At 58.5% G+C, this 25,478-nt stretch overlaps 9 protein-coding genes across 9 annotated transcripts; 7 read left to right on the plus strand and 2 right to left on the minus strand.

Annotated features, from left to right (window-relative positions):
• The first annotated feature begins 200 nt into the window (after positions 1 to 200).
• BJ171DRAFT_512569 (uncharacterized protein) lies at positions 201 to 1,632 on the plus strand. The gene is made up of 3 exons (XM_053111669.1): positions 201 to 266; positions 492 to 658; positions 808 to 1,632. The coding sequence occupies exons 1-3, from the start codon at positions 235 to 237 to the stop codon at positions 1,617 to 1,619; spliced, it is 1,011 nt and encodes a 336-aa protein (XP_052964986.1). The 5' UTR covers positions 201 to 234; the 3' UTR covers positions 1,620 to 1,632.
• A 4,482-nt stretch (positions 1,633 to 6,114) lies between these two features.
• Positions 6,115 to 7,813, plus strand: BJ171DRAFT_512572 (uncharacterized protein). The gene has a single exon (XM_053111670.1). It carries the CDS (start codon positions 6,558 to 6,560, stop codon positions 7,722 to 7,724), a length of 1,167 nt encoding a protein of 388 aa, XP_052964987.1. The 5' UTR covers positions 6,115 to 6,557; the 3' UTR covers positions 7,725 to 7,813.
• On the minus strand, positions 7,796 to 9,414 carry BJ171DRAFT_461012 (ribosomal protein L4 domain-containing protein). The gene is made up of 2 exons (XM_053108463.1): positions 9,377 to 9,414; positions 7,796 to 9,169 (listed from the first exon to the last, which is right to left on the minus strand). The coding sequence occupies exons 1-2, from the start codon at positions 9,377 to 9,379 to the stop codon at positions 8,042 to 8,044; spliced, it is 1,131 nt and encodes a 376-aa protein (XP_052964988.1). The 5' UTR covers positions 9,380 to 9,414; the 3' UTR covers positions 7,796 to 8,041.
• A 2,499-nt stretch (positions 9,415 to 11,913) lies between these two features.
• BJ171DRAFT_461017 (protein-tyrosine phosphatase-like protein) lies at positions 11,914 to 13,655 on the plus strand. The gene is made up of 2 exons (XM_053108464.1): positions 11,914 to 13,089; positions 13,317 to 13,655. Exons 1-2 carry the CDS (start codon positions 12,039 to 12,041, stop codon positions 13,589 to 13,591), a joined length of 1,326 nt encoding a protein of 441 aa, XP_052964989.1. The 5' UTR covers positions 11,914 to 12,038; the 3' UTR covers positions 13,592 to 13,655.
• A 691-nt stretch (positions 13,656 to 14,346) lies between these two features.
• Positions 14,347 to 17,313, plus strand: BJ171DRAFT_512577 (uncharacterized protein). Its single transcript, XM_053111671.1, has 4 exons — positions 14,347 to 14,918; positions 15,203 to 15,666; positions 15,818 to 16,335; positions 16,641 to 17,313. The coding sequence occupies exons 1-4, from the start codon at positions 14,539 to 14,541 to the stop codon at positions 16,968 to 16,970; spliced, it is 1,692 nt and encodes a 563-aa protein (XP_052964990.1). The 5' UTR covers positions 14,347 to 14,538; the 3' UTR covers positions 16,971 to 17,313.
• A 2,254-nt stretch (positions 17,314 to 19,567) lies between these two features.
• Positions 19,568 to 20,356, plus strand: BJ171DRAFT_425944 (Sel1 domain protein repeat-containing protein; the record flags this gene model as incomplete). The annotated part of the gene is made up of 1 exon (XM_053107745.1): positions 19,568 to 20,356. One exon carries the CDS (start codon positions 19,568 to 19,570, stop codon positions 20,354 to 20,356), a length of 789 nt encoding a protein of 262 aa, XP_052964991.1.
• Positions 20,357 to 20,797: 441 nt separating this feature from the next.
• Positions 20,798 to 21,789, plus strand: BJ171DRAFT_512579 (uncharacterized protein). The gene is made up of 3 exons (XM_053111672.1): positions 20,798 to 20,896; positions 21,128 to 21,425; positions 21,589 to 21,789. Exons 2-3 carry the CDS (start codon positions 21,277 to 21,279, stop codon positions 21,719 to 21,721), a joined length of 282 nt encoding a protein of 93 aa, XP_052964992.1. The 5' UTR covers positions 20,798 to 20,896; positions 21,128 to 21,276; the 3' UTR covers positions 21,722 to 21,789.
• On the minus strand, positions 21,790 to 22,458 carry BJ171DRAFT_512581 (uncharacterized protein; the record flags this gene model as incomplete). Its single annotated transcript, XM_053111673.1, has 1 exon — positions 21,790 to 22,458. The coding sequence occupies one exon, from the start codon at positions 22,456 to 22,458 to the stop codon at positions 21,931 to 21,933; it is 528 nt and encodes a 175-aa protein (XP_052964993.1). The 3' UTR covers positions 21,790 to 21,930.
• Positions 22,459 to 23,492: 1,034 nt separating this feature from the next.
• Positions 23,493 to 24,836, plus strand: BJ171DRAFT_512582 (uncharacterized protein; the record flags this gene model as incomplete). The annotated part of the gene is made up of 2 exons (XM_053111674.1): positions 23,493 to 23,523; positions 23,589 to 24,836. The coding sequence occupies exon 2, from the start codon at positions 23,595 to 23,597 to the stop codon at positions 24,834 to 24,836; it is 1,242 nt and encodes a 413-aa protein (XP_052964994.1). The 5' UTR covers positions 23,493 to 23,523; positions 23,589 to 23,594.
• Positions 24,837 to 25,478: the final 642 nt, after the last annotated feature.

A 25,478-nucleotide genomic window follows, 5' to 3' on the forward strand; every position in this document is an offset into this window, starting at 1 on the left:
CCAAGTGTGCTCGCAGCGCCTGGGGGCTGAGCGACTCGCACTGAACATGCTGCAGCACCGAATGTGGGATCGTGCTCCACGTGCCAGGGCTGCGCAGGAATCGCGCCACACATGTGGGATGTCCACGTGACAGTCGCAATCTCCGCTCCGATCCATTTGCCCAAATCGGTGCGGGAAGGGCCAGGGCCAGGGCGAGGACGCTGCCCGCTTACAGGGGATCCTCCGGCAGACAGCATGGCCAGCGCAACGCCGCTGGTGAATCGAAGGTATGGCAGGGGAAGGGGTGCAGTGCGAGGGTGCGGCTGGGGAGTCTGAGGGAACCGTGTCTATGGGCCAGGCCGCCCACTGGCCGCCCACTGGTCGCTCGGCCGATGAGAATAGCGGGTTGGTCTGGCGACATGTTTTGCATCAGGTCGACGGCTGTGTTGCTCCTTGAGTCAATGTCTGCCCCTCCATGCTCACCTCTGGTTTACTGTATTTCGAATGCCCAGCAATTCTCGCCGAAGCCATGGAGGCTCGGTGGAACGTCGTCTGGCCAGCCCAAGAGGCAGTCCAAGAGGTAGCCCAGCCCGCCCACGAAGGCTTGGGCTCGGGACGAAACGAAGGACTCCCAAACTCGACCAAGTTGGCTGCCGCAGATTCTCATCACCGCAATTAGGTAAGTGAGGGTGCGGCTCGAGCCTGAATCGGAGAGTCGCAGCGGAGGCGGTAGAGAACCACGCGCATCACGATTTGAGCTGAGTGCACCGCAGCGGGGCGAAATCGGCGCAATATCGGGGATGGTAATGCCAGAGATTGTATTGGTAGATTCGGTCAAAGCGAAACGGACGATGGCAGCCGGGCCATCGATGCTGGGTCGCCCGCGGAAGTTGGATACCATGGGCGTTCGTCTGCGGATGAAACCAGCCAACCGACAGCCCCGCGCACATCATCGGGGCAGCCGAACTGGCGGGTCGATTCTCAACGAGCTGATGGCCTGCAGAAGCGTTGTCATCAAGCTGGAGAGCCCCAAGAAGCACATCAAAGTGGAGCCCACGGTTGACGACATCAAGGTGAAAGAGGAGCCCAAGTTTTATGGTGTCAAGGTCAAGGAGGAACCCATGTACATCACCCGCGTCGTCAAGGAAGAGCCCATGTGCATCACCGCCATGGTCAAGGAAGAGCCTGTGCATACTGTCGCCGTTGCCAAGGAAGATCAAGTGAGCAGCGTCGCCATTGTCAAAGAGGAGCCCAAGTTCAGTGGATATCCCGAAGTCAAGGTGGAGATCCGATTCAGACCAGATGGCAAGCCCAAGCAGGAGCCGGCGCTGAAGAAGCCGATGGACAACACGAAGAGTCTGCCGGCTCTGGATGTAAAGGCATGGCCGGGCCAGCTCCGGAAGAGCCCGACACGAGCGTTCCGAGACCGCATGAACACCGGGTACCAGCGCGGACTACGGCACTTTGGGGTGGCACGGCCGCAGCTTGTCCACGAAGGCAGCAGGTCGGTCGGGCGAAGACTTGGCGGACAACGCCGACGAGAACGCCGGATGGCCGAGCTTCGGATGATGCGGTGGCGAGTGCAGCTGATGAGCGAGATCGAATCTCCTGGATGGGCCGGCAAGGCAGGATGCAAATAGACGTGGCTCGAACAGCAGCAGACGATCCTGGCCAACCACAAGGCCGATGCGGATGTGCCATGAATCAGAGCAAGGCCGAGCGATGGCTTCGAACAACGGAACAAGACAGCTGGCTGTCGGAATGCGCAGCCAGCCGCTGCTGGCGGCGTGTGTCGCTGTGGGCCGCGTTGTCTGGGGTGTCGGACGGCGCGGCGGCGGAGGCGGCGGAGGCGGAGGAGGCGGAGGACGGGTGGTTGCCGCGGGGACAGGTGGTCGGCAAAATCGCATGTTGGATCGTGCTGGACATGCATGCACACGGACGCGAGGTCGGCGTTGCGGTGGGATTGCCGCGTGAGATTGATGCGTGAGATTGATGCGAGAGATTGCTGCGTGAGATTGCCGCCAGAGATTGCAATCACCGTGCAGTCAAGGCTCTTGCTGTGCTGGGAAACGACGACATTCACAGCGCAGATGGGCATTGCGGTAACAGAACCACGCCTGCGATGGACTCTCCTCGGACGACCACTACCCCGTTAATATCGATCCTTCACGGCCACATTTACCGTCGTCGCCAACGCAATCACTGCGAACCATCACAGCCAACACTGTCATTCACTACGGGCTAACATTACCACCGCTGCTGCTCCCTCGCTCGCATCGACCCTACCATTGCCCCCTTTCTGGCCCTTATTCGCCCGCTGCTCGACCCTGGGTCTCCCGCTCGCTCCCACCGGCACATTTCAGGGCCCCGTCCCTGTCCGCTTGGCTCCTCCATCCGCTCTCCCTTCCGTTCCCCCCATCTTCCGCTCCGCTTCGGGTCCTTGCACGGCACCCTCTCGCCTTGGTCTTTTCCCTTGTCTTCTCTGACTTGCCCGTCTGCGTCGGCGGCTTCGTCTTGGTCTTGGTCGCCTCCAACAATCCGTCGCTCGTCCAAGCTGTCAAGAGCCTCTGCAGACAGATTTCAAGGGCAGGAGCGCATACATCTCGGCACGACAATCCGCAGCCCTCTACCGTTTCTCCCCTCTCTCGCCCTCCGATCATCCCTCTTGTCCATCCTCTGTTACTGTCAGACGACGTCGTTCAGGTTTGTAGGCCAATCTCTCGCGGTCGGCGCGCGATCGTGGACCGATCGCATGATCCTTATGGACCAATCTCATGGACCTGCCATATCCAGCATCTCGTCTTGCCCCCGATACATGTATTAAAGCCTTCTTGCGTCTCCAGCTATATTCCTCGTTCGTTCCGCCTTCAAGGCTTCTCGGTCCCCACCGCTCAGCTCGGCTGCAACCCGCTCGTGATTGAAGCATAGGCTTTGATCTGTTTCAGCGCGCGAGATATTGGATTCTCTGCAAAGCCAAACATTCGAGCAACTCTAAATGTCCAACGTTTGTGAGTATCACAGCTATCCCCAGCCTTGCTCCACAGCCGACGCAGTACCGGCGTGCTTATCAAAGCGACCGCTCGCACACAATCTTCCCTGTCAGCTCTCACGGGATCTGATCCCATTTACACAGGAGCCGTGCGATCGACGCTTCCGCTTGATTCTGGGCCGCTCCTCGTCTTTGCCGATGATGTCGTCTGCTCCAACTCAACCAAGCTTGGCGTGGTCGTCTATGGATTCACCAAGCCAGACGCATCGTCGCCGTCGCTTCAAAACTCAACGGGTCTCCTGGCTGGCAACGAGTCCCTCTCGATGGCTTGGAAGGTGGGGCCTCTCGATCGCTAATCACGGCGGTGGAGCAGATGGATCACTTTCTCGCCTTAGCGAAGCATGTCGTATCTTGTGTTGTTTTGTTGCAAATGGGCTGCATGCCCCGATCACCGTTTCTGTCCTCTCACTGCGTTTCCCACTATGTCGACCCGCGCTAATCACTTACCTTACACTGCTGCCTTGCAACCCTGGCTCGCATACTTTCAGATTCCTTTCTGCTCGCCAGATGAGCTCGAAGACGCCAGTTTTGTTTCAGCCACCGCAGACTCTTCCACCTCGACTGTTGTCTTTTCCGTCAAAACCCTCCAAGGATCGGACTCCAAGAACCTCTATCTCTTCAATATCAGTGCCTCGAGTCCACCCATCAGCTCCGCCACTCTCAGTCCGTCATTGGTCCTGGAATGGGCCGATGCTGCACCCGGAGTCGTTGGCATCGCCGCTGCCAATGACGCAGTCTCTCCCGAGATTCCGATATTGCTGACAGCGGGTTCAGTACACATCGGTACTTCACAGAGCCTCTCGATGAACACCAGCGAGCAAGCTCTCGACATGGCCGTCGATGTCTCAACCCAAACGATCTACCTGCTCGGCTCGTCCTCGGACAGTTACTTTCTTCGTGCGATCAGTGCAATCCAACCCAGCAAGGTCCTCCACACCTATTCGTTTCCTCGCAACTCGCTGGTTCCTTTTGGCAGCATTGCGGCCACCAACGCATCGGAATCCTCACTCAAGCTTTGTGGGCCATACCTGTATCTCTCGCTGGTGGCTTCCGATACTGGTGCCGGGCTGAGTGTCGCCATGTTTGATACCTCATCCTTGAGCGTTGTGGCCTCTCGGGCCAACGTCATTCCGGCAACCGACAGCGTCCTGTGGCTCTCGTGCCTCAACAACCCCCAGTTCAACAGCTCGTCGTCGTCATTCCAGGGCCTCTTGGCCATGGTTCAGAACTCGTCGTTGGCCTCGGACGCACGATACTATCTCGCCATCGACCAGAACTTGCATCGATCCGTGGCAGCCTCGCCCGTCTTCCCGCTTGCCTCTCCATATAATCTGCCTTCGTCCAATGCGATTGTTGCCACTACGTTTCGCTGTCTCTCGACATCAACGTTTGCCAATAGCGCCACGTTCTTGCTTACACAAGAAACAAAGCCTCCGTCGCAGCTGTCCACCCTCGCAGAGGCCAACGGTCTCTTTCGGGTGATTAACGTCAACTACGCTCTGCTCGGCAATTTCCAGTCAATAACCACAGGCACCATCGACCCAGACCCGGCGAACAACTGCCCACGCGGAACATCCTTCAGCTCCTCGCAGAATCAGTGCCTCGCTTGCGACAGCGGCTCCGGCAATCTCTTTTGTGTTGCCTCTAGTCAGCTCGCAAGCCAGACAGGATCGACGAGTCTTGGGCTTGGAGCCATTATCGGGATAGCCCTCGGCGCGGCCATCACCGTTGCCTTGCTGATGCTTTCGGCGTGGATCTACAAAAGGCGAGCACGACAAGCAGGCCTCAAATCACCATCGTGGCCCCCATTTCGAGGTTAGTGAAGGAGTGGATGGCGGCTCGAAGCGCTTGCCCTCTGGATTACGCTCCATTGCCGATCTGAAGCTGCAATTTCATAACTCTGGCCACATGTGTCGAGACGGCAGAGCTCGTGTAGTCTGCTCTAAGACCTTGCGCTTTCGGTGTTTGGTGAGCTCACATGTACCGTCCGAATAACTGTTGCCACCGCCCTCCAGGTTCCCACCGCGCTACTCCGGCTCGCTTGAGCACAGGCCAGGGCATGAGCAACTCGGATCTGCCCATACTGCCTTTCCATGAGCAGCAGTTACACCGACCACACAACAGTGCACTGGATGCCGGCGTCACGAGCGACGCTGCGTCCGAGAGTTCCATCTGCCCATCGATGCATCAAAATCGACTTGGAGTGGGCAGTGCCTCCCTCGGATCGCTGCAGCCGTCTCCGATTCCAACAAGCATGCCGCTGCCATTTCACACACAGCCGAGCAGCACCAAAACTGCATCAAGTGGACAGAGAACACTCGACACCCTTGTCCCGGATCGCCTCACGACCATAAAGCCTCCTCCAGCCGTCCATGCTGCCTTGACCGATCTGGACCATGCCGTGGTGATATCGACTTTGAACAAGTCTGTTGAGTTTCCGGCGGCCACTCCTATCGCGGGCGCTGCCTTGCATCAAGCCCAGACAGCGAAATCCTTCCCAAGTTCGTCGGTGGATACCTCGCATGAACATTGTGATTTGCTTGCTTCTCCAGTCCAGCAACTTGCCTCTCAAGCTAAGCAAGTCCCCTCTCCGGCCCACCAACTTGCCGCTCTCGATACACCGACATATGGCACAGTGGAGCGGCTGATATTTCCGACAGAAGACCATCCGTTGTACGGCCGCCAGCCAATCGAGCCTTCTCTGAAGCAAAAGGAGCCTTACCTCCTCACGCTGCGAGACCAGGTCGCCCCGTCTGTGTTGGTCTGCCCCCTACAAAGCTGGGTTGCCGTGACCGACGCCCGAGTATCTGCCGACCCTGATGAGCTTGGTTCTGAAGACATGGTCAGAAGGCGAAGTGGATCTGACACAGACGGGGCTACAAGAACCGAAAGTGATCGCCCAAGCGAGCACAACCCCGTAGATCAAGTGCATCGCCCTGCAAAGTCGCCTCAGAGAAAAGATATTCTTGCCTATGGCAGCGAGCCTTCTCCCGATGCCAAGTTGCTGTCCAGCACCGATCCGATGAGGTCCATGTCTGATCCGACGGCTGCAACAATCGATCGAGACCAGCGGCGGCCGAAACCGAGTGGATCATCCGAGCATCACGGGCAAGAGCACAAATCTGCGATCGTGTCCATTGTTCGCAGCACCGTGCTGGCAGACCGAGATTCGGCGCTCAAATCCGACCGCTTTCAGCACATTGGCCGACGGCTCGAGCGGCGACATACTCTCACCCGCCAGGGGAGTGCGAGAAAATCAAAGCGGAGGCACTACGACGACGACATTCTATTTGAGAATCGGCGGCACGCCCTGAGCATTGCCTTCAATGACGAAGCGCTGGAAGCACTGGGCGAACCACCGCACGATACCGATCGCTCAGCGCATGCTGCACCGGCGACCGCCATTCACACCACCGTGGTAGATGTGTCTGCTGCCGATCAAGTCGTGGGACCTGCATCCAAAGTCCAGCTGGAGACTCGGCTCGGTCACGGTCCTGCAACTCAGAACACGCCGGCCGAGGCGACAGTGATGCCGAAGGATCGAGAAGAGTCGAGATCAGTCGCTCAAGATACACTGCCGGCTGTATCACGGCTGGGTCGAGCTGCTGTCTCTGGAAGAGATGGTGCAACGACACATACAGATGGGCAAGTGCCTTCCGAGCGGACAGGAGGAGGCATTGGTACTCCGGCGGAGCCGAAAGTGAAAAAGGACAAGGCAAGGAGGAAGAAAAAGGCACCCAGACTCAACCGAAGCTCGCTTGATCTGGGGGGCATCTCAAGCCATCGAGAGTCCAGTGTGCCGCTGCAGCTCATTTTGGAGCGCAACCAGCACCAGGCGATGCAGCGTGCGGCCGCTGGACCGGTCGATAAGCCAAGTAAACTGCCACTCCAGACCCCAACGCTCGTCCTCCCAGGCTCTGTTTCTCACCGACTCGTCAGCGCCGCAACTGCGTACGCCAGCTCAGAGGCTGGGAGCCACTCGTCATCCAAACGACGACCGCCCAAATCACCAGCCTCGCTGATGCCGCAACCGTCGCCGCGGCATTATCGTGGCGGCTATTCGCCCAAACCACAGGACATCCATCACCAGGGCTTCACTGGAGGATTCTACACCGACCCACAGGCCTACTACCTCATGCTGTCGTCGCAGCGGAGCGTGGCCCCAAGCGACATTGACACCATGTCCGTGCGGACAGGGACGACATCGGGCTGGGATCAAGCGTCGATGTATTCCCGCACGACAGCGACATCAATGCAGTATCAGTATCAACCAATGGTCGAAGTCGGTCTGAAGCCACCGCCGTCATTCACACACGGCTCCCTGCTTGCCCATCAGCAGGCCGAAGAAGCCTTGCGCAAGAAGAAGGGCTCGCCACCCCACATCTTGCAGCGTTCCCCTGCTGATTTGGCCGGCCGCTGGCAGCCGACAGTACCAGTGATGCCCGCAAGCTTCCCCTCACAAAGCCCGATGCTTGTGCCGATGGTGAACGGCAACGCACTCGCCTACTATGCCGATGCGGGCCATGGCCAGCGGCCAGCAGAGTACGGCACATTGTTCCCTGCGACCAGCGGCTCCTGTCAACCGACAGGGCCGAAGGGCCCTATTCCCTATCCGAAGCCCGTGCACCGCATCGGCTCGCTGAACGTGGAGTATGATTCTGCTGAGAAGCACACGCAGGATGAACTTTCGTTCTAGCAACCAAAACCAGCCACCAATTGGAACAGAACATGGCGTAGTTGGCGAGCTTGATCGAATATACTCTTAGATGCGATGTACGCAAAGCAGTACAGGGCCTGGAGCTGGGCTATTGTTGATCCAGAATCGGGGGGTGGCATCCATGACTCGCATGCAAGACTATTTGAAGGCCGCTCGCCCTCAGATCGCATTCAAAGAGATCCACCATTCGCCACAGCACGCAATGTCAGACACCAGAGGATCCAGAGTTGGGCCATTCATTTCGACCGCGATCTGATTTATTATTCTGACGCTACACCATCCGGTGGCAGAGGCAATTAGAGGGCCTTGTCCAGGAGAATCTTCTTGAAGGTCTTGTTGTCGACCTTCTTCTTGGCAACCTTGGTGACCTTGCCCTCCTTGCGGGCCTGCTCGGCGAGGATCTCGCGGCGGCGGAGAGTCTGGGCGTAGGGGTTGAGGCGGACGAGAACACCGACGTTCTTGAGGGGGTTCTTGCGCTGGGTGAAGGGACGCTTGGTGTGCTTCTCGTGGGCAGCACGGACGACGCTCTGGATCTCATCAGAGTTGATGATGCGGGCAAGATCGGTGTTGGCAACGATCGAGTGGGGGAGGATGTAGTCCTTCTTGACCTGGGAGGTCTCGGTCTCGGTGCCAAAGATCGAGTCGAGCTGCTCAAAGGCGCCCTGGGTCCAGATGACGAAGCGACCGACGTGGCCACCGGGGGCGAGCTGGAGGAGGTTGAGGCGGGCAACGTTGACGAGCTCAATGCCGGGGATGTTGCGGAAGGCCTGGACGATGCCGTCATCGGTGTTGTAGACGACGAGGGGACCGCGGCGCTGGCGGTGGCGGCGGTTGCGGAGCTTGCCAACACCGGCGCGGAGCTTCTTGGAGCTGATGACCTTCTCGATGTCAGAGTAGGCGTTGATGGCCTTCAGGAGCTTGACGGCGTCCTTGGTCTTCTTGATGGACTCGACACCACCCGAGATGACGAGGGGGATCTCGTGGATCTGCTCGATCTTGTGGCCACGGGCGAGGACGAGCGAGGGGAGGGCAGTGGCGGCAAGAGCAGAAGCAGTGGCGTAGCGGCGCTGGTTCTGGTTGGTCTTGACGTGCCACTTGCGCCAGGTCTTGGTGGGAGCGAACATGCGACCGCCACGGCACATGTTGCCAAAGGCAGCCTGGCCGGCACGGTGGGTTCCACCGCCAGAGACACGGGGAATACGGGCAACGGCACGACCGGTACCCCACGAGATGGCCGAGGTCTGGTGGCCGGCCTCGACGTTGACGGAGTAAGCCTGACGCTTGTTCTTGGCCAGGTTGGTGTGGACAAAGTTCACGACATCGGCACGGATGGGGGCCTTGAAGACAGCGGGCAGAGGGACGGTGTCGACGACCTTGTTGCTGCCGGCGTCAGAGTAGACAGAGATGGCGGGTCTGGCTGCGGACTGTTGGGACGGGCAGCGAGACGATCGGTCAGCGGGGTTGCTTCGAGAGCGCTGCGGGTGGTATCGTGCGCATCCATCCATCTATCCATCCATCTATCCGTCGATCCATCCATCCATCCATCTGTGCAAGTATCTATCCATCCATCTATCCATCTATCCGTCCGTCCATGCGTCCATGCGTCCATGCGTCGATCGTGTGGTCGTTACCATGTTGACTGTAAATGCCGTTGACAGCGAAATGAAGGGGAGATCCAAGAATGCCGCCACGCCCAGCGGCAGATATCGGCGGCCATTCCGAAACGGGACACCTCAACACGTGGACTGCCCGTGTGGCTTGTGTGGCTTGGACGGTGATCGACACACGCGCCGTTGTGGTGGACCTGGGCGATGAGATGCCGACCGCAGAGGCTCGATTGTGGGATCGTACTGGACTCTTGGGGCGGCGCTGAGGGAGGGACGCCCAAGGATGACTCGACCCATTTGGCTGCATGATATGATCCGACAACGACAAATGCTGTCTGAGTGAATTGGTGTCGCACTGCAATTCCAATGGCCACAACACACACACACACGTGCCTCTAAATGATCAATACCCGGCGTGTGAGCTCGATATGGTGGTCGGTGGATCGACCCAGATTTCCTCGCCGGTGCTCGCAGACAGAACTGGGCTGGTAGACAATCCCTGGCGCGTGCAAGAGGCGATCTGGGCATCGTGTATGATTCGAGGGAGGCTTTCTTGGAACGGTGGGGGAGGCGTTCGGGCTATTCTTTTGCTTGAGTCTTGATTCGAGCATACTCGTCAGCTCGCCTGGCTCGGCGGCCTTCCATTTTTCCTCCCTCGGCTGCCCTTCGAGCATTTGCGAGCCTTTGCGAGCACCGCAGGGCACCCGGTAGTAATCCTTACTGCAACTATCTCTCCCGACACGCCGTCCAAGGAGGTAATCTGCGGCGCTGACTTCCCCTGTACCGGCCACCCAGCGTTTCTCACGACGCCCAACACTGCATCTCCACTGCCGTGCACATCCGCTTCGCCATTGCCATCAGCGCCATTGCCATCAGCGCCATTGCCATCAGCGCCATTGCCATCAGCACCGACACTCACTGCTGAGTTGTTTTGCCAGATACTTGAGCAATCTTCAGTTGCGCACTCGTATCCTGGCGAGCGCATCAACTTTTGGCACCAAGCCGAGTCCCTCCTGTTCCCACGACTTGCTCGCTCCCGATATTGAGCCGTACCCACCGACTGGGACTGTCCCTGCACCGCTACCCGGTAACTTGATCCGTAATCTCCTCCAAACGGACTCAACTTCCATAGCTGTTGCATTCCTGTCGTGGAGCACTTGGGTACATACCCCCGTCGACGTGAAGTTGCCGTGAGACGTGACCTGTGCTGTGCAAGGCAGCCATGCGAGACCGACCGGCCCTGGGCTCGGCGACGACCGCTGGAGTTCCCCCGAGCCCATTTCCGCACTCGAGCAGCAAGGAGAAGCTCGTTCCGAGCGGCAGCGAGCATGAGGTCAAGCGGCTGTCGTCGCATTCATCTGACTTGGCCTCGCGCTCGGCTGAGTTGCTCTCGGCAACTCTCGAGACGCTGCACATACAGTCGGCATCAGGATTGGCATCGGCATCGGCATCGGCATCAGCATCAGCATCAGCATCAGCATCAGCATCAGCATCAGCATCAGCATCAGCATCAGCATCAGGACCGGGCGCACAGTCGTCCTTTCGGATCCGCTCCAAGTCTTCGGAGAACAAGGATATTGCCTCTGAATCGCCTGTCAAGGAGCCCACCCCGCACTTTTATCAGTATTTCGCGCATAGTGGCTCGCGCGAGCATCTCCCGGGCCGATTCCGATCTCCCACTTCATCCTCCAAAGCTAGCTCGGCCTCCGAAGAAGAGCGTGTGGCCCCCAGCAAGTCCCTAGGTGAGGACACATGCGATTTGAGCTTGCCGAATGCTTCTATTGGGAATCGGTTGGAGGCAAGAGCAGCTTGGGTTCGCACTAGGGATGAAAGTAGCGCCATATCGTTTGAGAGAATGCTATACAGCAACCCTGCGCCCACCCAGCCACCCCTGATTTGCCGCTGTGCTATCACACCGAGTCTCTTGCTATGGGTGATGGTGGTGGCCGACAAATTGCTAATGATCGAAACCGGACTCTCGATGAAACACCGTGCTGCATCGGTTCAAACAGATAGAAACCTGACGAGCAAAGAGCGGATTGTGGACCTGAAGGCGTCGGCGTCCAGTATTCAGTCATCCGATGATCTGCTAGAGCCAGAGGACCGTCACGAGCCCACACCAGAGGGGTCACCGGGAAATGAAGGCCTCATGTCCTGGGGTTCGGGCCGTGAGAGAGGATCCGATTCCAAGAAGCCCGCGGCCACTCTCCAGCGTATCAGTGCCGCCAATGTCTTGAAGTTTCTGCACTCACCAACCCGAGTGAGGGGACACAGTCAGTCCAAGGGCTCTGGGACCGATCCGGCAGCGCTCCAAGTGTGGGGCAACCCAACCGAAGTGGTGGTCGGGCAGCATGGCTCCGAAAGTCGTTTGGGTGACAAATCTAACGAACTCGACCTACAGCAAGCACCAGCAGCACCAGCAGCACCAGCAGCACCAGCAGCACCAGCAGCACCAGCAGCACCAGCAGCACCAGCAGCACCAGCAGCACCAGCAGCACCGCCAGTGTCCGCACAAGAGGAACACCACCGCGATCATCAGCACCAGCACCAGCACCACCAGCACCATCACCACCACCATCACCATCGTCACCAGCACAGCTCCCGCTCACCCGGTCGCTCGCCGAGCCGCGACGACAGTGGCGATGGATTTGAGTTCCCGGCCAACGCGGCTGTGTTGTTTGTGGATATGCGTCCATCAGCCGAGTATGAGAAGCGGAGGATTTCCGGATCGGTTAACCTGTATCTTCCGCCGATCATGCTCAAGCGATTCAGCCGTGGGTCAATCTCCAGCTTCCAGATGGCCAACTTTCTTGGCTCGGACCAGTCGCGGAAAGACTACGAAAAGTGGCGTCAAGAAGGTGCCCTGAGCAGCGAGCCCTGGATGCTAGTGTACGACGACCACATGAACCGTGATCAGTCGTCTGACTCTTGGGGCCTCATCTCGATCCTGGAGAAGGAGATCAGCCTCGTGCAGCTGTCGCAGGGCCGGGGGCCGGGCTCGGAGATGGTGCTTCCGAATGGGAAGGTGGTCCAGCTCGTGTACCTCGAGGGCGGCTTCAACGCCTTTGTGACGCTTGCGGGCAGCCATCCGTTTGTGGTCCACGACTCGGTCCTGGCCGGGGTGCAAACTACGGACATACGAATCCCCTCTGGAGCCATTGCGGCCACAGCTCCGACGGAGCTCAAGGTCAAGGCGGCGAGCAAGCCCGAGTCGATTCGAACGGATGCTGTGTCGCCGCTGGTGAAGAGTGCCGTGTCGGCCTCGCGGCCGTCGCCGATACGGCACCCTAGTACCCGCAAGGTTTCCAACTTTTCGATCGACACAACGCCAACCAAGGACAGAGCGTTCGGCTCGACCCCTCTCCGTGCGCTATTGGAGAAGGGGACGCCGTTGCGAGCCGGCAACGTACTCTCGGAGCCGGACCTTGCCACATCGACACGAGCGGCGCCGCCGGAGTTGCCGAGCCCCGATGAATCGGAGCAACCGGCGCCGATGCCGCCGATAACAGAGATTCGGCCGTTCTTGTTTCTAGGCTCGGACGCACTGCCTCAGTCGAACGACTGCGTTACGCAACTGCAAAGGTTTGGAGTTACGCACGTCCTCAACATGGCGGCAGAGGTCAAAGTCGCCAAGGAGCTATCCCACGGCCGGACGCTGCACTACCACCACATCAAGATGCACGACAGCGCGGAACAGGACGCCGAGGCCCCGATGAAGGAGGCCTTACAGTTTATCGGTACGAGACAGGCCATCAGTCACGGAGCAGGGGCTGGGAGCTCGCTCGCTGGGCGGGAACTGCGGTTTGTCATTGGATGTGTGTTTGTGGAGGAACTGATGTACAAACGGAGTAGAGTAGAGTTGAGTTGGTTCGTGGCTTGTCTGTGCGGTGGGTGCAAACTTGGACTCACGCAGCCCTGTGGTCTACATTTTGGCAATCGACAATCAACTCGACAACCAACTCAGTGGATGCAAAGGCCGCCAACAAGGATGCCAAGATACTCGTTCATTGCCAGGCCGGTCGGTCTCGATCGGCGACGGCAGTGATTGGATATCTCATCAAGGGCGAGAAGATGCTGCTGAAGGATGCCTACGAGCACGTCAAGCAACTGCGGCCCGGTGTGTGCCCCAACATTGGGTTCATGCTGGCGCTCATGCGGCTCGAGAAGGAAGTGCATGGACTGGCGTGCTCGAGCACGGACATTGCCAGCCTGAGCAGCTGTGCAATCAACAAGCACTGATGCATGACGAGGCCGCGTGTGTGTTGGGGCCTTGGATGAATACAGGCAACGGTGCCGTCATCGAGATGGATATGGATATGGATGTGGCTGTGGCTGTGGCTGTGGCTGTGGCCAGAAGCTTGGATCTGCCGAGGCGCTGGGATGCGCGTGTGGGCACGAGATGGGGCGGTGTTGGCGGGTGGCGGGTCGGTGTTGGCGTGTTGGGTGGGGCAAGGTGTGAGTCACGGGCCGGGTGGCGCCGGGCTGGACACGCCGCACAGAGCGTGCAGCGGCGATGCAGGACACAAGCAAACACAGCCGCGGCGCTTTTGAGCCGGGTGGGATACAGAGACACAGGGCGGATACAGCGACACAGAAGGAACGAGATGGCACATCCGTGCGACACAGCGCGACAGAGTTGGCAAGCAGTTGGACAGAGCACACACACAGTGGCTGTGGCCTCCCGTTATTCCGCGACTGCATTCGAGAGCCAAACGACCGACGATACGCATCGTCTGCGAACATCAACCGCGGACATTGGTCGCGAATATCAATTGTGAATATCAAGTGCGAATATCAAGTGCGAATATCAATTGTGAACACCGTCTGCAAGCATCGGCCGCAAACACCCTCCACCCCGTCCCATCATCCCACCATCCCGTCGTCCACTCCGCGGTCGTTCCTTGCTTCTCCAGCCACCCGCTCCTGCGTGCATCCTCTGCGCTCGCCTTCGTTCCCGAACGGCCGTCCTGCCGCCCGCCAGCCCCCCTTCTCATCTTGCCTTTGCATCCCGCTCTGGACTCGGGCCGCGCTGCTGTTCGTCCGGCTTTGGTCTTGTCTTGTCTTGTCTTGTCTTGTCTTGCTTGCTCCTCATAGCGCCTGTCCGCTTCCTCTTGCTCTGCCTTTCCTGACCAACAGCAGCCCAAGCATCCACCCTTTCCCGCACTCTCCCCGCACCGCCCGCGGCCATGTCGACCCCTGCCGTCGTCCCCATCAACTCGAGCAGCTCCTTCAATGGCTGGGAGATCTTCTACGGCGTCAACCAGAGCTACTCTCTCCCGCAGTGCAGCCGGTTCATCTCCTCGGTCGCCCAGCGAGCAAGCGTCCTCGGCGACTTTGTCTTCCGCACCAACTTTTGCAGCCACTTTTTCAGCTACGATCCGACCCAGTTCGAATACGACTCGATCGATCCCACCACCCAGGCCCGCACCACTTATACCTGTCTTTCGTCCACATGCGACGCCTCCACCTGCAAGCTCTACAACAGCGCCACGGCCCCAGCCCTTGATGCCGATGTTTGTGGGTCGTCCTGGTACGGCGTCACCCCGAGCGACTACACATCCAAGGAGTAAGTTGTGGCCGCCGAGATCGCTTGGCCCCAAGCGACATCCCCGCTCCATTTGCTTTTTTGGTTATTTGCACATACCCTATCTGCATGGACCTGCCCATTCGTCCACAGATGCATGAATGCGCATCCGGACTCGCTTGCATCCGGACTCGCTTGCATACGGACTCGCTTGCATACGGACTCGCTTGCATACGGACTCGCTTGCATACGGACTCGCTTGCATCTGCCACTCGCAGCGGTTTTTCGTATTAACCCTCTCGCTTGCTTGCCTTGGGCTGCAACAGTAGCCTCAGCCCGTCTTTCAAAACCACCCTGTTTGCCTACAGCACTTACTACGTCGATCCCAACTGCAACACCCCGGCTGCCTGGGCGATCCGTGTGCCCGTCTACGGTAGCTGCACCCAAATCGACTCCAACCTCTTTGTCTACACCGTCAAAACCAGCGACGCAAACAGCAATGCGGTCCTGACCAACTATGGCTGCCTCGATTCGGGCTGCTCCTCGTGCTTTGCTGGCCCGACGTCCGCTCAGCTCGGCATCAATAGCGCATGCAGCCACCCTGCGCCCAACAGTACCAGCCAGTCCTTCGTCGGCTGGTCCGTTGGTCCTTCCGTTCTGGCTGCCATCCCAACGGCCTTTGCTAACGGCACCAAGCCTGGCGGCGGCTCGCCCGTCGGGCCCGCTCCTGCCCCGGTCTCTTCCCCAAGCAACGCGGGTCTCATTGCCGGCATTGTTGTTGGATGCCTCGGTGAGTCCTGCAGCATGTGTGCGAATGGCAGGGTGCATCCCACACCTCCCGGCTTCGGCTGTCTCTTCAGCTGATTGAGTGCCCTTGGCAGAATTGCTGACATGCTCGCATGCTCTGGATCGCTGACCTGCTCGTGTGCTTCCCACCACAGTCGTGATCTCTGCAATCATTGCCGCCGTCGTGATCACTAAGCGGCGAAAAGCTCTGCAGAAGAAACCCCCTGCCATCCTCGAGACTCTCGAGCTTGCTAATCAAGATGGTGCCCAGCCTCCCTCGGCATCGTTGCCCTCTGGCGCTTCTGACCGCGACGTGGATCTAACCGCCTCGATCCTTAATGCATACGGCCAACCCCGGACGTCCCAAGCCGTCAGCAGCGGTGCCGAGAGCGACCGCCCGATCTCGTATACATCCGTGGCCGATCCACCCGGCTTTTTGCAGTACCGACCGCAGTCTCTGGTCCAGTCTTCAACGGAATACTCGCGCAACAGCTACATGGCCTCTTCGAACTCGGACTACATCTACCCGCCCTTCAATTCGGCCGCCAACCCCGGATATCCACCCTTCAGGGTCATCGAATCGCACGACCCTCAGAAAGGCTCGCCGGAGCTGACTCTGAATGTCGGCGACGTGGTCACTGTGTTCTACCTCGTCAACGAGACCTGGGGACAGGTACAGTCTCGCCTGCCCTAGCCCCAAGGCTGTGACTGATGCGGCGGTGTCACTCCCATCTGGGCGACTGAATCCGCAGCATTAGCGTGGCCGGAACCGCAAGCAGGCCCCCTATGTGTGCGAAGAGGATGTGGAGGCTTCACAGCTTAGCGCGTGTGCGCTGACGGTGTTTCAGAGACGAGTCGAGGAGATGCTGCGAGAGCTCTTGCACTCGTCCCGCTCGCCTCCAGATATGCACAGAATGCTTCCTTATCTCGCTTGCTCGGGCCATCGACTCATTGCTGCAATCTTTGCTTTTGTTTCAGGCCCGCAACGACACCACAGAGAGGCATGGTCTTGTGCCAATGAGAAAACTGGCTCCGCACGACGCCTCGGATCCATCCGCACAGCATCCCACGCTGGAGCGGTGCCCGTCTTACAAGAGCAGTCTTGCTCAGGCCACCACCAGCCGGGCGCCTCCTGCAGAAGCAAATCCCGAGGGCGCCAAAGCTTCCGTTGCCACCTACCACCCGCCGGAATCCGCACCAGAAGCCCAGAGCCCGTCCACAAAAGCGGCGTCCACCCAGCCAGCATCGCCGAGCCGGCCAACATCGTCGAGCAAACCTGCGTCAACCAGTCAGACTGAGTCCGAGTAAAGACTCGATTTCCCACTCGCTGCCTCCTCGCGACCCTAACCGCACCCATCTCGAATCTGTCGTTGAAGGTGTGAGATTGAGCAGGAGCCTCACCGGGCTGCGACTCTCTCTCTCTCTGTGTGTGTGTCCGTCGTATACTATGCATATAGTCCCTCAAAACGTGCAGAGATATCCAGACGTCATTGTCGAGCAAGAGAGGGGCATGTTCGGCTTGGTTGAAGCATCTATTCGTCTGGTGGTGATAGTGGTGGGACTAATAGAAGCGCCGGACGAATCTCAGCGGGACTGGTGGCATAGCCTTTGCACTGTGGAGTAGAGTTGATGATGTTTGCATGACTGCCCCATGGAGCCAGATACAGCCTCGCTCCGGGCACATCATTCGCCCCAGCCAGCATATCATTCGGAATCACGACAGTCGCACGGCATCCGTTTTTGGTGGCTCTGGTCGCACCCACCACCCAGCCCTGATTGGCCAGAGTCCATTCTTGTCTGTGGTTTGGGCGTCGCCCGTGTCTCCCCCCTCAGCCTTCCATCTGCTCCTCGACCTGCCCGCCGGACGTATGGTTGTCGACGTTGCTGTTGCCTTGACAAGCATTGCTGTCCTTGTTCAGTGCCACGGCGGCGATTCGCTGGGCCCTGTCCTGAATGCCGCCCTGCTCGCCTTCGATGCCGCCAAGCAAGTGCAAGAGAACCAAACATCGTGGGCATGCCTCTCGAACCATTCGCTCGAGGTCCTTCAGACCCTCGCCGAGGCTCAAATCGATGCACCACCAACGCTTGCCCCGCACCTCGCACGTCTGCAGAATCTCTACGCACGTATTGGTGACTACGTCACCGAGAACCACAAACATCCCAAGGTCGAGCGGGTTATCAAGGCCAGCCAATCCCGCGAGGCCGTTCAACTGTTTTATCGCGAGCTCGATTCGCACTGGGAAAGTATTGCGCATACACTCTCCCTCCCCAGTGCCCTGAAGCTCGACGAGTCCCATTTGCTCGTGGCCATGCGTGCGGATGAGACTCAGGAACAAGCCTTCATCGACGAGGCGGTGCAGCTTCTCGAGCAAAACAGCACCGCCGTCTTCAGCAAGTTTGATATTGCGATCGACAGTCAAGCCTGGAGAATCCGCCAGGCAACTAGTGCCCTGCTTGGACTGGCTGGTGAGGACGGGGCGCCGCAGCCTATCGTCGAGCGAGTCGTTGCCCCACTCCTGCACTTGCTCCAGTCCCAGTCCCAGGTTGCTCGCTCGATGAAGAATGAGCGGTGGCGCATCGATGCCAACACAATCACCGATCGCTCCGCAAAGCCGATTGCCCGTGGCGGCTTTGGCGAGGTCTATACGGCACGCTACTTTGGATCCGAGGTTGCTGTCAAAGAGCTCTTGTGCAGCTACACCGAGAGCGAGATTGCCGAGTTCCGTCGAGAGATTGATATCTGGCACAAGCTCAGGCACGCCAACGTCCTTACTTTGGTGGGCGCCTGCGATGCGGCCGAAAGGCCCTTCATGGTCTCCCCGTTCATGCCGAACGGTACCCTCCGAACACACGTCTCGGACCCCGAGTCCGCCTGCCCCCTCAACGAAAAGCTGTACTTGGCCCACCAAGTTGCTTCGGGCATGGCCTATCTGCACGGAAGCAACATCATCCACGGCAACCTGACAACCAGAAACATACTCCTCGATGAGAGTTTTGTCGCAGTCATCTCGGACTTTGGACTCTCGCGCACCAAGCACACGTCGTCGTCGTCTGTGCAGGTCCGTCTCACCGACACCATGTCCGGAGATCTTGGAATCCTGGCTCCGGAAATGCTCGACGGCGACGAGCCCTCGGGCACGACAAAGAAGACAGATGTTTATGCCTTTGGCATTCTGCTTTACGAGCTTCTGAATGATAGCAAGCCAACCTGGATCGCAAACGACGGGACCCCACTGCGTCCTCGCATCGTTGAGCGGCAGATCTCCCGAGGTAGTCGTCCCAAGCGTTTCGACGGGATCCCCGATGATGTCTGGGCCATCATAGAGTGCTGCTGGCACCAGGATCCGGCCCAGCGTCCGGCATTCAGCATCGTCCTCAAAGCGCTTGAGCCCTATCGGGACTATGTGCCACCGCCGCCTCCATCCCCGACCCCGTCCTCGTCTTCATCTCCATCCCTGTATCAGACCTCAGACGGAGATAAACTCACTATCGCCCGCGCCGTGATCGAATACCTGCATTATCGGACTGGGAACTCACCCGACTCCCCGGACAACGGCATCCTCTCGAATCCCGGTGTGCTGAAGCTCTTAGCGGCTGAACTTGGCTCTGCCCCTGAAATCCCAAGCTTGGTCATGCGTCGGGCTCTCTCCGACGACTTGGATGCATATGTCCAAATTGGGAAAATCTTGTCCTTTGAGAAGCCCGCCGCCGATCCCGTTTGGGCGCGGACTGCACAGCTTTTTGAAAGAGCTGCCGACGAACCGCATCTCGGCGCCAGCTTCCATCTTGCCTGGCTGTACTTTTGCGGAATAGGCGTCGGCCAGCGCGACGATCAGGCGATCAGTTGCTGGCAGCTTGTCTCTTCGAAATCAACCGATCCGATCTTGAAACCTCTCGCCACATTGATGCTCGGGTGGTGCCATTACTGCGGACGCGGCACCCCCACAGACAAGCCGAAAGCAATCGAGCTCATCCGCCAGAGCCGAACGGTCACATTTGGCCTTGGGGAAGACTGCCTCAGCTCGCGTACCCCAATTTCGTCGGACTCGCCTGCCGCCCGTCAATTCTTTAGGTTGTGCGAGATCGGCTCGGAGAGGGACTGGATATGTGCCCACCTCGTGGCCGTTTGCTACATGGGAGGCTTCGGCGTAACAAAGGACCAAATCCGATCGGTTGCGATTTTTGAGAAGCTCGCTTCGCAGGACCGGGATGTAAGCCAGTACTGGCTTGGCCGATGCTACGGAAGCGGCCGAGGCGTGGCCATGGATCACTCCGCTGAATACCAGTGGTACAGTCGATCAGCCAACCAGGGCAACTCGTACGCACAAAATATGGTCGGCCGGTGCTACGAAAATGGTTGGGGTGTTGTCAGGGACTATACCAAAGCTCTGGAATGGTATCGCAAGGCAGTCGAGCTTGGAAGCGCCACGGCCCAAAACAACCTGGGGCTGTGCTACGAAAACGGCTATGGTGTCGCTGCTGATTTCGCCATCGCAGCCAGTTGGTATCGCAAGGCTGCAGAGCAGGGCAACATGTATGCGCAGTACAATCTTGCTGTTTTCTACGAGGAAGGTCGCGGGCTGCCCAAGGACATCGAGAAGGCCGCCAGCTGGTATCGCCAATCTGCTGATCAGGGCTATTCCGAAGCGCGCCATGGCCTCGAGGACCTCAGGAACCGGGGTCTTGTGATCTGAGAGTGCAGTATTATTCATCGTTCCTCATTTCAGACGCGATTGCGGGCCTATCCTGGACCATGAATACACAGGCGTACTCATTCAGTTTTCAAGAGTGAGGCCGTTGGTAGACGATCGTGCTTGGCATTGTCGATGGACGTACGGATATGAAACACTGGCAATCAATGTTTGGAGAGTGGAGCAATCCGCACCGATCATCCTGACGGTAAAGCAGCCGAGCCGGAGCCAAGAGTGGCGGTTTGCGCTTGAGCACGATATTCAGGTTATCGGAGCAGGCTCGGCCTGGCACAAGAGCTGCTTCAGCTGCAAGGTGGGTGTGAGGGATGCGATTCCGGCGATAGATACCGTCGACCGATGATGGCGTCGTGAACCGAATTCAATCCGATGGGCTCTGTGATGTGCTGCTCCCGTTACTGCTTCGTCGTGCTCACCGCCTCTGGGCCCAAGAATGCCGCAAACGACTCGAGTCCACCACTTTGACTGAAAGTGCCGGAGAGATTTACTGCAAGTCCTGCTATGGCAAGCTCTTTGGTCCCAAAGGTGAGGCCATCGGACCTGCGACGAGACATCCAGTCCTGATCTCTGATGGGTCTTGAGAGACATGTGACGGTATTCAATTGCCTGGTGCATGGGGTCAGATCAAGCCTGGGAGAGTTTTTGGCTCGGCCGATGGGGTTCGCCGGACATGGAGACTCAATGAAGAAGCCCGCGCAAGAGTCGGCAAGCATTTCATTGATATTTGACGGTCGTTGTCTCGTGTGATGGGGCCAGGATACGGCGGCTGCGGTGGTGGTACTTTTCTCCACTGTGAAGGCAAGCCCCAGTCCAACCAGGGCCAGGGCACTGCCGAACCAGGGACGGGCACCGTTGCTTCTGCCGAACCAGCACCACCACCAGCAGCACCACCGACAGCAGCACCCATGGCAGCTTCTGTTTCAGCTGCACCAAGCACCAAGCCCAAATTTGGCTCGACCGACATATGCCCTCGCTGTGGAAAGGCCGTATACTTTGCCGAGCAGGCGCTTGGCCCTGGAAACACAAAGTACCACAAGTCTTGCTTCCTGCGCTCGTGAGTGCCCTCGTTCGCATCTGCAAGTTATGGCCGCGAAGTGCTGTCGCTCACGAGCAGAAATCACTGACAGAGCTCGCGCTGACTGCCAATGGATCTTGCTGTCGGTATTGGTTTCGCGGTGTCATGTCCTTGCCACAACGGGATGGGGGACGGCCAACAGCGAATGCAACCGGACGTTGGACTCGTCGTCGATGGCCGAACGAGACAGCGCCATCTTCTGTCGCTCATGTTATGGGAAGAAGTTTGGACCCAAAGGATTCGGGTACAGCGGCGGGCTGAGCCACACCACTTGAGAATGCAACAAGATTTGCCGCGTGGGAGCGACGAAGGCAAGAAGCTGCAAACGGATGACTTGACAACAAACATATGTATTGGCAAGCAATAGCTGCTGTGTGTGTTGACAGGGAGATATATAAAAGTACATGGGACATATAGGAGGGCTTACGATGCCAATCATAGAACATGTACAGGGTGAGGCAGATGGCTCGATATTCATCGACGATTAGAACATCATGGCAGCAAGAGCAACACCGCCGACAAGGACAGCACCGAGCGAGAGCTTGGAGGTGTCGGCCGAGCTTTTGGGAGTAGGGGAGCTTTTGGCAGTAGGGGAGCTGGCAGGAGCGGAGCCGGTGGGAGCGGAGCCGGTGGGAGCGGAGCCGGTGGTGGGGGAGGCAGTCGAGTTGCCGCTCAGGAAGTTGGCGCCGCAGATCGTGTTGACCTGAGTAATGATGCCCTGGAACTGGCTTGCGGAAGTGCCGCCAGCGGTGGGGTTGTTCTGGAACCAGACGATCACATCGTGGTAGCACTGGGTGCAGAGGATCTTGGCAGCGGCGGTTGGGTCGGTTGTGGTGGCCAGGGCCTGGGCACTCTGCGCGATATCGTCGTAGCAGTAGTTGCCGGTGGTCGTGCTCTTGATACACATTCCAATTGATGTGCAGAGCTGGGCACCAACGGAGGTAGTCTGGGCCTGGACCTGGACGGCCGAGGCAGCAGCGAGGGCGACGAGGCAGGAGAGCTTGAACTGCATGTTGGTGGTACTGGTCGAAGAGGTGGAAGTTGGTAGTGGTGGTTGTGATGGTGGGAGCGGAAGTGGTGGCATTTAAATCCCAGAGGCGAGGTACATCGCCGCCTTGGGCTTTGCCCGCTTTGAGCGCATGGGACAAGGCGAAGGCAGCTGTATGGATATTTTTCTGTTTCCGAGGTGTACTTTTAGGGGGCTGTATGGATATGTTTGGAGATGTAGTCATGTTCTGCCGGGATGACTGATACCAAACGCTGTGTGTGTGACCGGACCCAGACCACCCACAACCAGACACTCTGTTGCCGCACTGCTTGTTGCCACCGTTGTGCTGCGAAGGCGGAACAGCCCGGTACAACTGCATCACAAGCCGGGGTGTGCGAAACGCGTGGGATTGGTTGACAACACCCCCGCACAGCCCAGGCGACGGATCAAAGGCGCACACACATCCGGTGCGGGGACCCCAGAAACGAGATGCCGGGGACCCTGATGACTAATGCACAATAAAGAAAGAGAAGAAAATCCGGTGCGGGGCGCGGCTCTGGGGGCTGTGGGGCTGGGCTGAAGCCGTGGTGGCGATGACCTTGGATGTGCGCTGTTGTCTCGTCACGGACAGAGAAAGTGCCCCCGGACTGTCTCCTGAGTGTTGAGCATGTTTCTTCAGTGTCAGGCATGTCCCCTGGGCGCTGGACATGTCTTTCTCGGGTTGGACGGTGGTTTTCTCGGGTTGGACGGTGGCTCTCCCGGGTTGGACATGTCCCATGTCGCCGTGTTACTGCAAGTCAAGCCGTGGGACAAACGATCCACCTTCCAGCGACAAAGCCCTCACCACACGGGCGAAAACCATGTACGAAAAAACCATGCGCGCACGGCGCCGGATTAGTTGTCCCTCTTGTTGCCCAGTTTTTGTTCCCTCCCTCGCCTCCGGCAGCATGAACGCCCCGCGCTTTGGCCATTTCTTTGCTTTGTCAGAGAAGCGTTTCTCCCTCGCTGTTTGTTCATCTCCTCGATGATACATCGTCTACTCGAAGGTTACTTAGTCTCCCCGCTGTTTCTTCGGTTCTCCAAGGTTTCGGCTCTCGTCCAGCCGACGATCCTGTCGACTCTGCTCCCACACGACAGCTCCATCCATCGTCCCGCCCGCCATGAGCCAGACCTATTGCGTCAATCAGATCTGCGTCAAAGGCAGCCAGCCGGGCTTCTATGATTGCACCATCCCCACCAGCACCCTCACCGCCGGCAACTGCATCGGCGTGTCCCCCCAATACATCACCAGCGCCCAGAGTCTGATGGCCTCGGACTCGCAGCATCGCCTGCTCGCCCGCATGTGCTGCAACTTCAACGGATGCAGCTTCTCGGACCAAGCCATCAGCCCGTGCGCCACGACAGACGACAACTTTGCCTGCGTCGTTGGTGTTGTCGCCGGCCAGCCCTATGTCTCCTGCCGCGACCTGTTCTTTGGCGACAGCAGCAACTTTTGCACCTTCTCGTTCCCGTCCACCTGGACTCCTACGCAGTGCAGCGTCGCTTCACCGTCAACTACTGCAGCTGGCCCTGTCCCCGCCCCTGGCACAACTGCGACATCTAGGGTCGTCCCCGCCCCTGGTTCAACTGCTACATCGAGTCATGTTCCTGTTCCTGCTCCTGTTCCTGGTTCGGCTCCTGCATCTGGTCCGGCCTCGTCTCCCTCCTCTTCCGACAGCAGCGATTCCAGCTTGCCTATTGGCGCCATCGCGGGAGGTGCCGCCGGTGCCGTGGCTGTGATCGCCATTGTCGGCTTCCTCGTCTACCGCTCTCGGCGATCCAAGCCCATACCGATCCTCAACGAGTCCGCCAACCCACCCTCGAACCAGTTCGGCAACCAGTTCGGCAACCAGCCCGGTAACCAGTTCGCCTATCAACCCGCCAACCCGACCTTTGACCAGTCCGCCAACCGGCTGCCAAGTGGCAAGTATGACACCTCGGCCCCGTTCCAGCCCAATCCGATATCCCCAAACCCTCTTCCGATGTACGCCCCAGCCCACAGCAACAGCTATACACCAAACGGAGCCCCTCCATCAGTGCCATCGCAGGACATTGCGCTCGTGCCCGTCCAGTCTGCTTCCGGCATGCCTCAGCCTCCGGTAGACGCCTATGTTCCTCACCAGCCTCATGTGACCGGCGCTCCTGCCGCCCACCATCCCCGTACCATCACAACGGTGGCGAGCTCCGGCAAGGGTGATTTTAACAACCCAGCCACCTCCATGCCATACGACGGATACTCCAGCGCACCGCTCGCCGCCAACTCGGGCTATGGCGGCGGCAGCTCGGCGTATGCTCCCGTCGGCGGATCAGGACCGACCAAGCTGGAGATGTACGACCCCAACCCGCCTGCATACACTCGCTGAGTGATGGTGCCTTCGCAGCCCCTTCGACCATCAGTACTATCTACCGGTGAACCTACTCATCCAAGACTTGGCTGCTCGCGATGCGCGGTACTAATCTATGTTCCTGCTGTTGGTGAAAGCTATGAATACTATGTCTCTCTGCCTGATACGCCGTCGTGAGCCTATGTCGTTATTATACACCGCCGTTGAATACGCCCTGAAGATGGCGAGGGACGATTGCTGCCTCGTGCACCAATGGCAGGGAGTTGCTGTCCCATCCCTCTCCAAGAACGACCGCCGTGTCCTCGACGCCTTCTGATATAGAGTAATAGCGCGCACATGCCAACGAGACTGGGTCTGTTAGTTCAACATAACGAGCACCGTATGCATGTATTTTCTGGCTGAGGGGGAGGGGAAGGAAACAACAGTAGTGATCCACACTCTCGGGGGGGGGAAGTTTGAGTTTATCCATATTTTTGTTCGCTCTCGTTCTTGGGCTCGTTGTGGGGGAGGGGAATGATATGAGTTTAAATAGGGTGAGGATGAAATGAAAAGGTTTGTTTCTACTAAAAAGCCGATGGGCTGGTTGAAAATGGGCCTTGGCGGATGATGCTCAAAGAGTGAGAGAGTGGGCCCGAAAGACAATGCTTGCATCAAGCGTAG

Source organism: Polychytrium aggregatum (assembly GCF_025602895.1).
Source record: "Polychytrium aggregatum strain JEL109 chromosome Unknown BJ171scaffold_28, whole genome shotgun sequence".
NCBI classification, from domain to species: domain Eukaryota; kingdom Fungi; phylum Chytridiomycota; class Chytridiomycetes; order Polychytriales; genus Polychytrium; species Polychytrium aggregatum.

Excerpts from the sequence above, each read along its gene's own strand:
- BJ171DRAFT_512577 (XM_053111671.1), top strand. The coding sequence starts at position 14,539 with ATGTCGACCCCTGCCGTCGTCCCCATCAACTCGAGCAGCTCCTTCAAT. Across the intron at positions 14,919-15,202 it reads AGCGACTACACATCCAAGGA|TAGCCTCAGCCCGTCTTTCA; the intron begins GTAAGTTGTGGC and ends GGGCTGCAACAG. Across the intron at positions 15,667-15,817 it reads CATTGTTGTTGGATGCCTCG|TCGTGATCTCTGCAATCATT; the intron begins GTGAGTCCTGCA and ends TTCCCACCACAG.
- BJ171DRAFT_512569 (XM_053111669.1), top strand. The coding sequence starts at position 235 with ATGGCCAGCGCAACGCCGCTGGTGAATCGAAG. Across the intron at positions 267-491 it reads ACGCCGCTGGTGAATCGAAG|CAATTCTCGCCGAAGCCATG; the intron begins GTATGGCAGGGG and ends TCGAATGCCCAG. Across the intron at positions 659-807 it reads ATTCTCATCACCGCAATTAG|ATTCGGTCAAAGCGAAACGG; the intron begins GTAAGTGAGGGT and ends TTGTATTGGTAG.
- BJ171DRAFT_512579 (XM_053111672.1), top strand. The coding sequence starts at position 21,277 with ATGGCAGCTTCTGTTTCAGCTGCACCAAGCACCAAGCCCAAATTTGGC. Across the intron at positions 21,426-21,588 it reads AAGTCTTGCTTCCTGCGCTC|CGAATGCAACCGGACGTTGG; the intron begins GTGAGTGCCCTC and ends GACGGCCAACAG.
- BJ171DRAFT_512572 (XM_053111670.1), top strand. The coding sequence starts at position 6,558 with ATGCCGAAGGATCGAGAAGAGTCGAGATCAGTCGCTCAAGATACACTG.
- BJ171DRAFT_461017 (XM_053108464.1), top strand. The coding sequence starts at position 12,039 with ATGCGTCCATCAGCCGAGTATGAGAAGCGGAGGATTTCCGGATCGGTT. Across the intron at positions 13,090-13,316 it reads GGAGGCCTTACAGTTTATCG|TGGATGCAAAGGCCGCCAAC; the intron begins GTACGAGACAGG and ends CAACCAACTCAG.